Here is a 17144-nt window from a genome sequence, read left to right as displayed (position 1 = left end):
ATTGTTTAAAAGTAAAAGGCTAGTGGCTCATAGAGACAGGTATGCCTTCACTGGCTCAGATGATTTACAGAACACCCAGCACAAGTCTCCTGCATGTTCTCCTCGATTACTTGATCCAAAATACAGGCCAGGGCCCCATTGATTATCTTCATGGCAGAGGCAGTGATGCTCCCATCAACAGAATCCTCCAGGGTCAGTCCAGCAAAACGGTCGCAAAGCTCATCAAACCATGGCGTTGTTTTCAGGATCGGGTCTTGGGATGTGTTCATTAGGCCAGAGGCTTCGTGCGGGGGTTGCTGTGATCCTGGCCACACAGCCCAGGTAGGACTCAACAGGGGTGGCGGTCGCAGGCACAGATCACCATATGGACCCCATGATGTACCCTGCTGAGGGGTGAGTTGAGCAAAAATCTCTGGTGGTGGGATGTCCAGTCGCAGTCCAAAAGGCTCTGGTGGATTGTCAAGTCACAGGCTAAAAGTTGCTGGTGATATTGGTGGAGGCCAGGATGGGTTCCGCTGAGGGATGAGTTGAGGAGAAGACTCTGGTGAGTTGTTCAGCATCAGTCAAAAAATATGTTCACCTATCGGCAGAGGCCAGAATGTCGTATGTGTATGTGTATGATTCTAAACATGTAGCACTTTTAAAAGCTGCACATAGTTCCCTGACAAAAGGTGACCATAATGCCCCCAGGACTTTTGGTGGTACTGCATCTCATGTATGCATGGCATTAATTCCATGCGTAGGTGCACAAATGACACATGCAATGAATGCAGAATACATGTGGCAGCCATGAATGCTTAAGCAAACGCATTGTGATCATCGAGTTTAAACCGGCCCTTTGAGCTGACGCCCTTTGCTGGGCAGCATCTGTAACCGCTCACTCCTCTGTAGACCAGTGGAACTGTATGTATATTTGCATAGCATGATATGATACTGCCCACTCCCCTGTAGGCCAGTGGAGTTGGATGTATATTTGCATAGCATGATATGATACCACCCACTCCCTTGTAAACCAGTGGCGCTGATTGTATATTTGCATAGCATGATATGGTACCAGCCTACTCCCCTGTAGACCAGTGGCCCTGGATGTACATTTGTATAGCATGATATGGTACCGCCATGTTCCCCTGTAGACCAGTGGCCCTGGATATATATTTCCATAGCATGATTGCTCATTTTAACAAGGATTGGCCATGTTCATTCCTTGATTCTTGTCGAAATGCTTAGGGTGTTTAATTTTAAATAACACATTGGCCAAAAAGAGCTTCATTACTTAAAAACGTTATGGTTAAAGTGTCTTATTTGAAATAACGGGCCGCATGTACTCTCGTTGGTTGCGCATGTCTGTGTGAGTGTGCATGTTCTCAGTGCGCATGCGCGAGTGTGTCCCGCCTCTGAAAATTATTTCGAGTGCGTCGTTCGGGGACAGGGACAGGACGCATGTACCAGAGTTGCAGGACTCCTTGGACGCCGTTAGTGGGGCGGTGGATCTTCACTTGGTGAAATACTTCATTTGGTGAAATACTTTTCTATTTTAAATTGAAATAAACTGATAACGGCTTTTCAATTTTAAACCCGAAATATCACATTAACAAACGTAACCATTGTTTTAATGCAAGCTTTAAAATTACTAATTTTAATTTTAGCTAGTGTTGTGGAGGTGGGGGTGGTGGATACTGGCGGCGGCAGTGAGGTGGGTTGGAGGGGGAGGACGAGGAAGAGGGGGACGCTGGCAACTGGACCTGTCAATCATCGGTGATGACGTCATGGAAGGACTACTAAGCTCCGCCCAAGGTACCAACTAACCCTCTCTCATATACATACATATACACTACCAGTCAAAAGTTTTAGAACACCCCAATTTTTTCATTTTTTTAATTAAAAATTATGCAGTTTAATGTCTCATTGCACTCTGATATGAAAGCATAGTACAAATAAGCAAATGGAGTTAAAAAAGAACTTATGGAATCAATTTATAGACCAAAATGTATTTTAAACTTTTGAATCATCAAAGTAGCCATCTTTGGCAGATATAGCAGCTGAACACACTCGTGGCATTCTTTCCACAACAGAAATCAATTATTCTTCAGAAAGCTCTTCCCATATCTGTTGCAGAAATTCCCATAAATGTGTGGCACTTGTAGGTTGGTTTGCTTTAACTCTTTTGTCCAGTTCATCCCAAACCAGCTTGATGGGGTTTAGGTCTGGAGACTGTGCTGGCCACTCCATGTTTTCAAGCTTACCATCTTGTTCTTTTTTCCTGAGGTAGTTCTGGCATGGCTTGGACTTATGTTTTGGGTCATTTTCTTGCTGTAGGATGAACCCTTGACCAACTAGTCACGTACTAGAGGGTATTGCATGGCGCTGCAGAATGCTGTGGTAGCCATTTTGGTTCAGGGTGCTTCTCACTCTGTACAAGTCACCGACCCAGGATCCAGCGAAACAGCCACAGACCATCACACTTCCCCCTCCATGTTTGACAGTTGATGCCACACTGTGGAACTATCCTTTCGCCTACTCGACAGCATACAAATATCCTGCGTGATGAACCGAAGCTTTCAAATTTGGATTCATCAGTCCATAATACCTTCTTCCAGTCTTCAGAAGTCCAGTGGCGGTAATTTCTCTGTAGGAAAAACCTACATTTTTAAGTGTTATGATGGTCTGTCTCTCTTCCATTGTTAATTGCCTTTTTCTCACTATTTTTGTAGCAACACACTTTCTGCAGGTACAATACTGTTCAACTGATGCTCACGAGGGTATGGTACCACAGTGTGTTCCAACAAACAGAGGGGGTTGTAAGTAATCCAGAAAAGTTGGAACACCTGTGGGAATTAGTAGCACCAGCTTTCATGGCTTGATCAGCCTCCATTGCCGCAGAACAGCTTTAAATTGTTAACCCATTTTGTGTTCCCTGAAAAAGGCCTTTTTGTATAATTCTGAAATCTACATTATTTTTCAGTTTTGGGCAACCTTACTTTTTTTTAACCTCTGGCAGTTCACCACTTACCTTTGTACCATTTCAAGCTATTCATTGGACTTGAATTGCAATAAATACCTGGGAAAATTTGGGTGTTCTAAAACTTTTGACCGGTAGTGTATAAATCTTATTTAATTGTTTGGATGAGGCTGGCTTCAACTGCGCAACTCCTCAGTTTTCATGAAATTATCATTCCTCACCAAGCAAGGGATATACATTTCCAGCAACTGACACACTACATATTTGTGTGGTTCAGTGTAAATTTTCACTGGGCAGCAGACATTCAGTCATGGGTCCAAGGCATACCAGCATTCTATGATTTACACCTTCCCCCGTATTCTGTTTTTCTGAACCACACTAAGGAATTCTTTTCCTCATGGCTTTGGAAGGTGTATGATAGGAGACATTAGCAAATATCCCAACTCCAAACAATGGCGATACCTGTTTTATTTGTGCCAGGCCTGGATCAGTCATTACAGGAGGTTTTTCCAATGCTTTTTGGCAAGAGACAATGAGCTATATTATGTAGATGAACGTCTTTGGCCAAGCCAAAATGAACGGGAAGATATTTTTAGTTCATTTTCATTCACTTTATATATTACTCAGTTGTCGTTTCCCCAGCTGTTTGTTTTAATGTTTTAAATGCTCTATTTTTATTGTGGTCATTTACTGCACTAATTGTGTTGTGATCCGTCGGATGCGAGAACGGGTGATCGCTCGGGCAGGCGGGCAAGGAGCAGGCAGACAGGTGGAATACGTGGTAACGGGGATTTATTCAGGAAACTACGGGCTGGAAACATCGGATGAAGAGTAACGTCAACGAACATCAATGACAGACACTGAACTGAGGCAAGACGGGGACTGAAATAGACCAGACAACAGGGTACAGCTGGGTACAATCAGGGAAGCACACATGGATAATCAGGGGGGCGTGGCACACACGAGGATCGTACGAGCTGGGCGTGACACATTGTATATACAGGCCTGTTTTTCTTTCAAACCCCATGGTGTGGTGGAAGTACTGTGACTCATATTTGAGTCATGAATGAATATACAGTATTGTGACTCCTATGTCTTGTCTTGCATCAGGGACAATCACACATGACAGTTGTTTGTTCATTTCATTAGAGCAGTGTGAAGAACAAGGATTGTTGTGGTTATTCATATAATGAGTGTGTCTATGATTTTGATATGATTTTTCAGGCCAGTTTTTGTATTTTGTGGTGCATTTTACTTACTATATATGACGATTTTCAAAATATGTGTACAGTTTTGAGAAATGTATTGAAGCATTTGCTAGGCAGAGTCACTGTTTCCGGAAATTTGTGTACGCATTTGGGAAAAACTGTCAAACCATATAACAACCAAAGCTTTTTCATATTATGTTTTTATATTGTGCTGATTGGTTTAGAATTAGATTAGATTTCGAATTATAAGTAGATGGTTAAGCAATTCCAAGTCTGGCCCAATTTGAGGGAGTGTTGCTTAGTCAGACACGATTGTGTAATTTTTGTGTTACAAAATGAGCACTGCGTTTATTGTTTTGCAAGAAATCCATCAGGAATGGAGACTGATGTGCAAGCACTGAGAAAGTGTTCACTTTTGTGCGAAAATGTTTGCTGTTTTGTTCATATGAGTTTGGAATTGATTCCTGGATTAATGCAGTTCACCTGAGAAAATTGCAATTGGAGGAATTGCTTAATTAAGCCACATATATTCTTGACACAGGTATATACTTAGGCGCCCTGTCACGCAATTTCCTGCAACAAGGATTAGCAGCAGAATGAGTGGTTATACAGGAAATATTGAATTTTGGATGCTGACTTTCCAGCAAGACAGTTTGTCAACAATCTGCCCTGCTAGAGGTGTCCTGGTAAACTGCAAGTGAAGTGTTTGCTAAGGTCTAAATGTCTCAGAGTAAGTTCATTTGTGAAGTGTAGGGCCACATAAACTCACAGAAACAGATTTGATCACCCAACATAAATACCCAGTCTGAACAGCAGCAAATCCCACCAGAAGTGTTCTAACATCTAAAGAAAAGCCTGTGTCCCTTCCGCATAAGGTACACTGACCAAGTGCAACCCCTCATTCAAGCCTGTCCGCCCATGACTGAGCTGGTGCCCCAGACACTCCTCGACCAAGCCTCCGTTCTCCCTCAGGTTTGTTTTCTGTTTTTGAATGCATCGTTATGACGTTGAACTGGCCCACGCACCTGTGGCCACTGCTGCTGCAGTGCAAGTTAGTGGGGAAGGCACAGGAAGTTTGTTCAGCTCTAGCGTTCGAGCAGAGTTTAGAGTATGACACCGTAAAGGTTACTGTTTTACGGGCATATGAGTTGTCATCTATAATGCATTATAATGGTCAGTATAAGAATAAGACAGTTATAAGGCATTATAGTGATGATTGTAATACTTCATAAGTTCTAATGAAGCATTCATCTATAATGCACTATAGATACCTTCATACTGCAGTACAAAACAGTTACTCTTTTAATGGGTACTTCCATCAGGATAATGCACCTTGTCACAAAGCAGTCAGCTCAAACTGGTTCCAAGAACATAACAATGATTTCAGTGTACTTCAATGGCCTCCCCAGTCATCAGATTTGAATCCAACAAAGAACCCTTGGGATGTGGTAGATCTGGAGATTAACAGCATATATCCTGCTCCTAGTCTAAATATTGTGCTATGGTTTCAGTGTCCTAAGACACCGAAAGAGCAAATTCCAAAACTTACCTAGTCCATAATTAGCTATTTTTGAGATGAGACCATCAGTGATGTAGTCAGGCTTCCTCATCATATGTTACAGTTTTTGGAACCAAAATTCAGTCCTCTTGCAATCCAGTGAAGAACTTTAATTAAATTTCCAAAACTCACCAAGTCCAGAGAAAATGGTGCTTACTTACAAACTCATCTGGTCAATGTGTCCCACATGTCCCAGGTGTATTCTGCATTGTGACCTATGTTGCCTAAGGCACAATTCAAATACTGGTGTCCACTTGACATCCTCAAATGCCCACCTCAGGGCAGCATGCTGGTAATGCCACGTCATGCCACTGGTGCTCCCTTGTGAAAATCTTGGATCTGGCTGTCACATTTATTCTGGTGCCGATACAGCATGGATGGAACAGACCACCTGGTTAATTATTGTATTGTATTGATGCGCAGAAAGTGAAAGAAGGCAGAGCATGCAATTAAGAGGGGTTGATAACACTTTACTCAAGGGGGCAAATAATGTAGTAGTACACTCTTACTTAATGTGCTAATTAACCAGTACGTGTTAATTACTTACTGATCCCATGTTCGTTCATCATTAATCAGACATAACAGTTCATGTATCTCATGCAGTTGCTTCCAGATTTTTCCAAGTTTTATGTGCCCCGGGGTCCCTTTTTTTAACCAATCACTGTCGTCATTGTATGACAATCATATTCGTCTGTTTTTCCTCATATCAAACTCAAGGCTTCCAGCCACCCAGCTATTTTTGTGTGTGGCTCAGCAGGCTAAGCCTCTGTGTCAAAGTCACTGATTTGAGTCCTGCCTGCAATAGAATAGCCACATGTCCATGGACCTTTCAGTATGGTCCTTAAACCCCAGCTTCTTATTATCATGACATAAACATGTGCCCTTACATTGCTCCTTAATATCTTTTCACGTAAGCCTGTTCCTTACTTAAGAAAAGGCATATACAATAAAACAAGCATTTAATAAATCTGTACACCTTGCTGCTGAACAGGAAACACTGGTTTTAATTAATGTGGTCATGACATCTAATGAAGCCTGACTGGTTAAAGAGTGAAATGCTTGCCCCTCCCTTGTTGACCCAGACACACGTCAAACTTGGTAAAATCAGGACATGCTAGTTACTATATTTGTTCATGATTTGAGCTTGAGTAGCAAATAAGTTACTAAGTTACGTGGGCACCACAAATAAAGTGTTATGGAGTAGTTTATATTAAATAGCCTATAAATATACTGTTTTAAATGATATTAGATAACACAGATGGTTTTTGAAAAAAAATTAATGGATGGATGGATTTTAGAACTTCCAGTTATGTATATCCTGGTCGGGGATAATCTTCACATAAGTGTAATATTCCTAAAAATAAAGCTACAAATAAAATAATATAGAACACAGACTAGGTTATGTTAAAAAACCTATGGAAGCCCGTTTCCACCAGCGTGAAAAAAAAGATTTATAATTGAAGTCGAAATAACGACTTAGTTATCTCAAAATAACGATTTAATATCTCAAAATAGTGACTTAATATCTCGAAATTTCGACTTACTTATCTATAAATTTCGACTTAGTATCTCGAAATATCAACTTAGTATCTCAAAATAATAACAATATCTCGAAATTTCGATTTAATTATCTCAAAATAATAAGAAACTTGCAGTCACGTGCGCGTGCGTTAAGCATCTTTCCCGGAAAAGACGGATTTGCGGTACTGATCTAAATTAGCTTAACAGTTCGATGAATAGTTGTGGTATACCCAGCACTGTCATACGTCGCACTGGATAAGAGCGTGTGCTAAATCCTGTGAAGGTAAACTGCAAAGTTTTGGCTGATCGAATGAATTACTGAATAAAGCTGTGCCCAATTCTTCAGTGGTTGAGTGACGTCTATTTATTTTTTCCTGGGTCTCGTTACAGATTTTACTAAGTATTTGCACAAAATTAATATGAGTGAATATGGAATTAGAGAATGTATGTACAATAAACACGTTAGGTCATATTTTCTTAGTATCGTGACTCAAACTGATGCTGTTATATAACTAAGTGTAATATAACTAAGTCGAAATTTCTAGATACTATAAGTCATTATTTTGAGATACTAAGTGGTTATTTTGAGATAACTAAGTCGCTATTTCGGCTTAAATTATAAATATTTTTACCACGCTGGCAGAAACGGGCTTCGATACAAAAGCTTACCTGGCATTATAACTAAAACGTAAATATTACAACGTATTGCTTTGAAGGATAAGCACAATAGCATCTCCGCATTTTTTAAGCATTTCCATTCCATTCCAAACAACAATAATAGTAATAAACACAGCTCATATTAAATAGATTTATGTAGTTAAAAGACATAAGGTGGGTCAAAGGTGGAGCGCGCGGTTGCATAAGATGTTACGCTGCTCACGGGGGATGGAGAATAGCACTTGTCAGTATGAGATAGCATCACTGAATAGCTCTATATAAGGGGAAGAACTTACGAAGTTTCTGAGTGAAAAGTTATTCTGAAAGGAGACGCATAAAGGTATGTTTACTCATTTTTACTATTAATCTCTTGTACTGGCTTTTTCAAATTTGTTTAAGCTTATTTGATCAGTAAATAAGTAGATTAATACAATGATAATAATACAATAAATTAAAATACTTTGACAGGAATTTAGTATCTGTATTAATTCAATCATTAAAACGTAGGCCTATACGTTTTGTCATAACTTAAAAAGAAATAATTAAAACGCACCACTACAATAAAACATGCGACGAATAAATCGAGGAAAATTAAATTATCACCACAACTGGTGTAAGACATATGTTTGTTTATCTTTATTGGAAAGTGGGACACTTTCATTTGTATAATCGAAAACGTGTGTCCCTGTGTTATTGTCTCTCACGCGGAGAACATGATTACCGAAATGGTTCTATAGTTTCACTGTTACTAATGCATTGAAAGCATTTTAATTTGGGGATTCCCTTATCATTTTTCAGATGAATGCTCCACTTGACACGTTTTTTGTTTTGGGGTTTGTGTTGGTGGCCTTTGCAAACGGAGAATTACGTAAGCGTAACCATTTTCCTAATTGAATCTCTCTTTGCATATAGTTGTCATAGTTGGATAATAAATATTTTTACATGACAAAACCGAATGAATTATGCGTCTTCCTTTCAGACTGGTGTTATAATAATGCATCATGCAGTAAGTACCCTTTATTTACGCATTCTCCTGAATAAATGGTAATGCCTAAGTAATGGCACTAATTATACTGTTTCGTGCAATGTAACGCAACGTTAATTTCAAAAGACGAATACGTGAACCAAGATTATTTGGCACCAACTTGAGAACATTTCTTATCCCTGTGACCCATGTTAATACAGTTATCGCGTAATGTTTTTAATCTCATACGTAATGTTTAATTTGTTCATTCATTCATTTTCAGTAGATTTTTCATTCTCCAGCAATTCAATTTGTTAGGTGAATCAAGTCTGTAAATTGTGTGTGTGATTACATATCCCCTGTCATGGATTGGCATCCTGTCCAGGACGTCCTGTGATGTTTTCTTTTTGTATGTGTTTTTTTTTCTTATGATAAATGTGAGCTTAGAACAGGATGGTGGTGCAGGGCTTAGCACTACTGCCTCACACCTCCTTGACTAAGGTTCACACATCTGTTTCGTTTGTGGAGGTTCCATGTTCTCCTCATGCTTTTGTGGGGTTTAGTCTGGGTGCTCTGGTTCCCGCCACACCTACAGTCCAACAAAAATTAATTGGAATTGCCAAAATTGCCCCTAGGTGTGAGTGTGCCTGGGTTGTTTCCTGCCTTGTATGCTGATAGGTTCTTAACCTCCCACGACTCTGAATAGACAAATCGTTACATAGCGTGGATGTTCCTGATATATATTTTTTTGCATGTTCTTTAGATGAAAATGTCTGGGTCTCAACACCATTTGGCACCTGTAATGGAACACGGCAATCACCCCTCAATATCAACACCACCAGTGTTAAAGGAAACTCAAATCTGATAGCCTTCAACTTCACTGGCTTTAGTAACAACAGCACTATGACGACAATAGAGAATTCAGGCCATACAGGTGGGCTATTCGCTGGAAACACTAGTTGATGGTGGACCACGTGTATCCAAACAGCATGCACATGTGTTGGCTCTCCTCTGTCACTACCCTTAGTGAAGGTGACATTTGGAGACGGGCTTGTGAAGATCAGCGGTGGGGGGCTCCCCGGGTCCTACGATGTTCAACAGTTCCATTTGCACTGGGGCAACGGCAGTGATGTTCCAGGATCAGAACACACCGTGGATGGCAAGCACTACCCCATGGAGGTAATGAAACTGTTCCTTGTGCCAGGTTGGTTTGGTCTGAATTGTGCTGTAGACTGATTTGACACTGTTACTCCTCCATATCCCTCAGATACATATTGTGACTATGAAGTCTGAATTCAAAGGCAACATGACCCTTGCCATCACAGACTCGAATGGTCTGGCAGTTTTGGGCTTCTTAATAGAGGTGAGCGGTACAAGGCTTATCAACATAATAGTGTGTGACTTTTGAAAAATCATACCCTGACTTATTTGTTGTTTCAGAAAAAAAATGACAGTTCCCTGCCACAGAGCTGGAAAATCTTAACAACATACCTGCCCAATATTACAAACAGTGGTGAGTCCTACAATGAAACCATTTTTAAAAGGGTTGTCTAAGGTCAATCCTGTACTTTGATTCTTGTCTTTCACTATAATTCTTAAATTTCACACAAAATTTAATATACACATTTATCATCAAAGCAGTTTCCATATCCTACGTGGACAAATGTGGTGACAGAAGTATCAGTAACGTTATTTCCCACCCACTGTTCCTCAGGCCAAAAGGTAAACATTACTCAGCAATTTTCACTCGATGATCTCCTGGTGGGAGTGGACCGTACAAAGTATTACCGTTATTTGGGCTCCCTGACTACCCCCACTTGCGACGAGGTTGTGATTTGGACTGTATTCAAGGATCCAGTCAAAGTTAGCAAGAATTTGGTAGGTATTAACTCATGAAATGAATATTTGTGCATGCTATTATTTGTGATTTCTATTACAGTTGCACATTTTCGCTTCCATTGGGTATATTAAAATGCAATGCATATGTCTGGTTAGATTATATCATACATGTACACAGACATACACAGACATACAGAGCAAATTAATGAACATAGAGTTAAGATAATTATTTGAAACTCATTAGTTAGGCATCATTGCAGCTGAATTCCATCCATCCATCCATCCATCCATTTTCCAAACCGCTTATCCTACTGGGTCACGGGGGGTCCGGAGCCTATCCCAGAAGCAATGGGCATGAGGCAGGGAACAACCCAGGATGGGGGGGCCAGCCCATCGCAGGGCACACTCACACACCATTCATGCACACATTCACACCTACGGGCAATTTAGAAAGTCCAATTAGCCTCAGCATGTTTTTGAACTGTGGGGGGAAACCGGAGTACCCGGAGGAAACCCCACTACGACATGGGGAGAACATGCAAACTCTACACACATGTGACCCAGGTGGAGACTTGAACCCAGGTCCCAGAGGTGTGAGGCAACAGTGCTAACCACTGCACCACCATGCCGCCCCTGCCCCCAAAATCTGATATTAATATTGTGGTGTCGGTGGACTAAGTGCTGTATGGTCGCAACTTTCATATCCTGGCTTGCGTCGCAGGCCATTGTAAATGCCGCCCCCGCAGCTGAATTCATACAGCGATATTTATACAATTATGTACCTCCTGGAAATACTGTAATTGTTCAGTGCATAATGCCCCCGTTTTTGTTTATGCTCATAGATTGACCTTTTCAGCACGTCGCTGTACACCTCTGACCCTGTACTGATGACCAATACCTACCGAAGTACCCAGAAGCCCAATGGCAGAAATATCACGACCCAGGCTTCAGCTTCATCACCATTAATGACTGAAGCCAGACTTTTCCTTCTGCCCCTGGTCGTGCTACATGTTCTCCTCTGGGAATGTGATGCGTGATGAGGAAACTTAAATGTCAGTGTGGTTTTCATTTTTTACGATATGGAACGATAATTTATATTATGACAGAGGATGCCAATTCATATATAATGTAATTATATTATATTAGGGGTGGCGCAGTGGTTAGTGCTGCTGCCTCGCAGGATGAAGGTCCTGGGTTTGGTACCGCGTCCTTTCTGCGTGGGTTTTCACCAGGAACTCTGGTTTCCTCCCACAGTCCAGAAACATGCAGGATTAGTTGATTGGTGAATCTAAATTGGCCCTGTAGTTGTGTGTGTGTGTGTGTGCGTCCTGCGGTGTGTTGGCAGCTGCCAAGGATTGGGTCCCACCTGCTCCAGTGATACCCGTTGGGATTCAGCAGTTTCAGGAAATGGATGGATGGATATTATGTTATAATAATATTTATATAATATTATTATCTTTTATTGCATTGTAATATATTTCTGTGTTGGGTATTTCAAGTCCATTTTGATGAATATATGCAATTTTGACTGTTTTGTTTACTAAAGAAGAAAAGATGCATGATATTTTACATAAAGCAATTCTTGTTTTACAACAGTTTTCTTTATTTACTGTATATTAAATGGCATGTGTTTGCCACCTGGTATCTAAGTATAAATAAGCATTTGTTAAGCAGAAACACTGTAATATTAAGACAGAATGTCTTATAAGATGAGAGGAATGTAACATTGATGGAATAAGCATGAGTTTAAGAGTGAGACGGTCAGTTGGATAAAAAATATGTCTGTATGTGCTGAATCAAAAATAAATGTAATTTATAAATTATCATATCATACCACTAATCTCATAATTTACCCCCTCTCTCTCACACACACAAAAAATGCCCCCAAGCACATAACTTCACAAAATTTGACAAAACTTTTTGTATCGGTTTCATTTCATGTGGCACTGTTGTCTTGTGTCTTCTTCACTGTCGGACCTGTTTTTCACCAAGGGAGCATACAGCATAAAGCTTTGACGTCACAAGGGAGTGGAAGTGAATAACAGAGCATAATAGAAGTTGGAATGTAAATAACACACAGTAGTTAAGCAGACAGTGTCGTCACTCCCACAAACAAGCTTTTCAGGTAAATTTCAAAATTACCTGTAGGGTATGGTTGAGAGTCATCTCCATTTAATCCTAAAGAGATTTCAGAAATTATTATTCTGTCTTGTCTAAGGAGATAAAAGATTATATATGTGTCAATATGCTAAGGTATTAATTAAGTCCAGTAAAAGGTAAAGCTTTACATTAGCTGAATTTTCATAATGCATTCATGATGTATTCATAGAAGATTCATAAGCAGCATGGAAGTATACCATAACATCTTAACATCCCTTAACTGCTTTAATATACATTAATAATAAACAGTATATGATTATATCATTATAATGTTTGTTATTAATATGTTTTAAAGTGTGGATTTTCAAGCTCACTCATTTTCAAAACTTACAGGGTGCTAGGCTACAGCTTGGGCTGGTAACACATTTAGATCAGTACAACAATATTGTAAATAATTTAGACATGTGTTACATATCAATTTACATATAAAGATGTAAAAAAAGATGAGAAGTGAGCTAAAAACAGTGGTGAAATATAACTTTTGTTATGAATATAGAAAATAAAATATTACGGTAATAATATAAAAATGTCAGAATAAGACTTAATATGCCCAAACTATTGTGATGATGGTATAAAATGAGTATAGCATATTAGCCATTAGCAGAGTCCACATTAAGCTGTTGTGTACAAAGTACAAATTATTTTCTGTTTCACAAATCAAAATAGGTGAATCTTTCAGTATTGTTTGTGATGAATTCAAATATCTAATCAAAATTTAAGCAAAATGATTTTGAGTGACACACAATTAAACCTTACACTATATGTATATTTAAAGTACAACAGCAGAAAAAAATAAGAGCACCATTTTTTGTTTCACTCATTTCTCAATTTATGGGTGTGTGTCTGTGAATAATATATATTTTTCTGCAAACTGCAGTCTATTTCTTCCCTGTTTCTCATTAATGAAGGGCTCCTTCCTTGATAAATGGGACCACAGTCCTGCTTCTAGGAGCCTGATACAAACTATCCTAGAGAGCACTTAATGTTCCCATTCCTTTTGAAGGTTTCTTGATGTCACCCTTTGATTCATGACAAACTATCTGTTAAGTTAACAGGCATCTCTGGCATTTGAATGTCGCTTCCGCATTTTACCTGCCTGGTTTATGGTCGTTGCCAGTGTTTCCTGCTTCACCTTATTTTTGTGTTCTGCGGTCTATGAAATTTTGAACCTGAAAGCATCCTGCTGCTTGGCGTGGCCTTCTGCCAGCAGAACTACAATTAACTGCATTTTTAAATTATGGTTTAATTGTGGGGGGCAGCATGGTGGTGCAGTGGTTAGCCTCACACCTCTGGGTCCCAGGTTAGCTTGGTGTGGCCTTCTGCCAGCAGAACTACAATTAAACCATCCATCCATCCATCCATCCATCCATTTTCCAAACCGCTTATCCACGGGGGGTGGATGGGGGGCCAGCCCATCGCAGGGCACACTCACACACCATTCACTCACACTTGCACTCCTACGGGCAATTTATCTAGTCCAATTAGCCTCAGTCTTTGGACTGTGGGGGGAAACTGGAGTACCCGGAGGAAACCCCACGACGACATGGGGAGAACATGCAAACTCCGCACACATGTGACCCAGGCGGAGACTCGAACCTGGGACCCAGAGGTGTGTGGCAACAGTGCTAACCACTGCACCACCATGCCGCCCCCCACAATTAAACCATAATTTAAAAATGCAGATTTGTTTAAAAATTTAGAGTGGTCTCTTACATTTTTCCACAGCTGTACATGTGCATAGTGGAAGTGACTCATCTTAAAGTAGAAAGTGCTGGCCTAGGACTAAGGAACTTTCCTCTTAAGGGTCCAGCATAAGTCAGCAAATATACTGGGACTCTTGATCACTGGCCTTGATATCCTTTTTCCATATCAGGCAGAATGAGCAGGACTCTGTCTCAAAATATCCAAAGGTTACAGCCTGTAACTTTGGCAAAAAACAGAATTACAGTACATTGTACCCTTCTGTGGAGTCCTAAAAATGTTTTTTCTAAATAACTCTTAAATATACCCATACATTCTTAATAAGGAATTATATACTATCAGTGTAGCCTAAAAATGACTGAAAAATCACAGAAAAACTATGGGTGAGAGCTAAATTCAGTGTGCATTTCTTAAATCAGCATAAAAAATTACATAAAAGACACTCCTGAGATGTTCCTCGAAAAAAATCTTTGTTCTGCAGTGTTATGTAAAATACACATATTGTCATGTATGCTGAGAGCACGGCGAGAAGGAAGGCATGGGAGCCCGTGATATGGGGAAAACTCAGGGATTAATGAAGGTATAGGGTACGATGAGGCACACAAACAGACATCAGCGACCCAGACCGGGGAAACAAACTTGAACATGGACTGAAATACAGAGAATCAATTGGAAATAACAGGAAACAGTTGGTGACATCAGGATTTTACACAAGGTTAATGAGGGGGGTGTGGCACATGGGTGACCGGATGAGTGGGGCGTGGCACTCTGAGCATCTGAGCAGGCAAGCAGCTACGGAGGACGCCGATGTGAGCGGCGGGTGCATTACTTGGTGCAGGCAGTGAAAAGCTTGCAGAAAGGATTGCCTCTGTTACCTGCAGGTGTAGTACCATTAATGCTCCCTCCAGCTCTTGTACAGCAGATGAGGAGGGGGGTCGGGGAGCTGGCCAGCAGTCCCAATCCAATTTGGTGGAACAGAGTTACTACCTTGGGGGACTCTCGCAACAGGGGTTCTTACAATAGCTCTAGGAGAACTTCCCGGAGTGAAGAAAAGGCCTCTTTCACCTCACCTTGGCCCGTAGCAGATGCAGTAGCTGATAAATGAGCAACTGCTGGAGGAGAAACATGAATTACGGGCTCCAAGGGAAGCGGATCCGGGTTGTTTTTCTCATGGTTGCTGGGCCAGTACAGACATCTGTCACACAGGTGAGTGTTTTTGGGGATGAGCTAAGGAAGAAAGGTAATTAGGAGCCGGGGAAGAACAGCCATGGGGTCGTCTTCTGGGTTTGGTCATTCTGTCATGTTAGCAGTAGGAGAAGGATGTCCCGAATGCAGGCTGCGGCTGAGTAAACCCCTCGCAGGTGCGTTTATTACAGGGAACAGGCAAGATTGCAAACATACACAGGGAACAATGACTGAACAGGGAGCACAAGATTAAGAAATGCTAATATACATGACTAACAAAGAAGTATATGCAAGACAGCTGTGGTTGGTAAACAAGAGGGCAGGACAAGAGATAACAAACTTCAGGCGCGGCTGACTAGGAGCCACGCCTGCAGTAATGCAGGGGGAACACATGTGAGGATGCTTAGGAACTGAATCATCAATCCTCTGGTGAATATATACAGATTTATATATATACAGATAACAAATTTGTTGGTACCCTTACAGCTCATTGAAAAAATGCTTCATTTCTCCTGAAAAGTGATTCAGTTAAAAGAAATTGTCTAATGTATACCTGCATGCATTTAGTATGTGGTAGAGTAAACCAATAAAAAAAACAAAAGAAATGATTTGTTATTTTACAAAGATATGCTAAAATAGTATGGACAGAATTGTTGGTACCCCTAAAGTGACTATTTATCCTTGCATTATAGCTATGTTTCAAACTAAATGTTTAACCTTAATTAGTATCACACAGGTGCTTTGAAGCCTTTCATCAGCCATTCACCCCATTTAAATGGAAAGAACATGCTACTCTGTTGTTTGGTATCATTGTGTTACCACACTGAACATGGACCAGAGAAAGCAAAGGAGAGAGAGCTGTCTGAGGAGCAGTTTAAGGTTCATGGGACTGTAGCCAACCTCCCAGGATGCGGTTACAAGAGGAAATACAACCCCAGGTTGATCATAAGGATAGTGTGGATGGTCAAAGAAACCATCCAAAGCCATTCAAGCTGAGCTCCAACGTCAAGGTACATCGCTTTCTGATGGCACCATCCATTGCATTTTGAACAATAATGGGCTCCATGGAAGAAAACCCAGGAGGGCTCCACTATTGACAGAAATACATAAAAAAGCCAGAGTGGAATTTGCCGTTGACATGCATGTTGACAAGTGTCTGGGAGAATGTCCTTTGGACTGATGAGACTAAACTGGAGCAGCTTCATGTTTACAGAAGGAAAAATGAGGATTTAAAGAAAAGATCATCATACCTACTGTGAAACATGGAGGGGGTCAGGTTTGTTTTGGGGCTGCTTTGCTACATCTGGCACGGGGAACCTTGAATCTGTGCAGGACACAATGAAGTCTCAAGTCTACCAAGGCATCCTAGAGTGAAATGTACTGCCCAGTCTC

The 17144-nt window shown here is 40.6% G+C and overlaps 1 protein-coding gene across 2 annotated transcripts; it reads left to right on the top strand.

The window, feature by feature from the left end:
* The first annotated feature begins 8108 nt into the window (after positions 1-8108).
* On the top strand, positions 8109-12461 carry LOC125741702 (carbonic anhydrase 4-like). 2 transcript variants are annotated; one of them, XM_049012945.1, is made up of 9 exons: positions 8110-8243; positions 8702-8771; positions 8883-8909; positions 9631-9801; positions 9895-10046; positions 10135-10230; positions 10308-10380; positions 10582-10745; positions 11549-12461. In XM_049012945.1, the coding sequence occupies exons 2-9, from the start codon at positions 8702-8704 to the stop codon at positions 11741-11743; spliced, it is 948 nt and encodes a 315-aa protein (XP_048868902.1). In that variant the 5' UTR covers positions 8110-8243; the 3' UTR covers positions 11744-12461. The 2 variants fall into 2 exon arrangements, with proteins under 2 accessions (XP_048868903.1, XP_048868902.1); XM_049012946.1 differs by lacking the exon at positions 9631-9801 and having other exon boundaries at positions 8109-8243.
* Positions 12462-17144: the final 4683 nt, after the last annotated feature.

The sequence above is a fragment of the Brienomyrus brachyistius genome, chromosome 5, assembly GCF_023856365.1.
Source record: "Brienomyrus brachyistius isolate T26 chromosome 5, BBRACH_0.4, whole genome shotgun sequence".
In the NCBI taxonomy this organism is placed as follows: domain Eukaryota; kingdom Metazoa; phylum Chordata; class Actinopteri; order Osteoglossiformes; family Mormyridae; genus Brienomyrus; species Brienomyrus brachyistius.
The sequence above is the reverse complement of the archived record's forward strand: the minus strand, read 5'-3'. Positions and strand labels throughout refer to the sequence as shown.

What these genes read in the sequence shown, in the direction of transcription:
- LOC125741702 (XM_049012945.1), top strand. Translation starts at nt 8,702, where the DNA reads ATGAATGCTCCACTTGACACGTTTTTTGTTTTGGGGTTTGTGTTGGTG. An exon ending in CTTTGCAAACGGAGAATTAC is followed by an intron (nt 8,772 to 8,882) that starts GTAAGCGTAACC and finishes TCTTCCTTTCAG; the next exon opens with ACTGGTGTTATAATAATGCA. An exon ending in TTATAATAATGCATCATGCA is followed by an intron (nt 8,910 to 9,630) that starts GTAAGTACCCTT and finishes CATGTTCTTTAG; the next exon opens with ATGAAAATGTCTGGGTCTCA.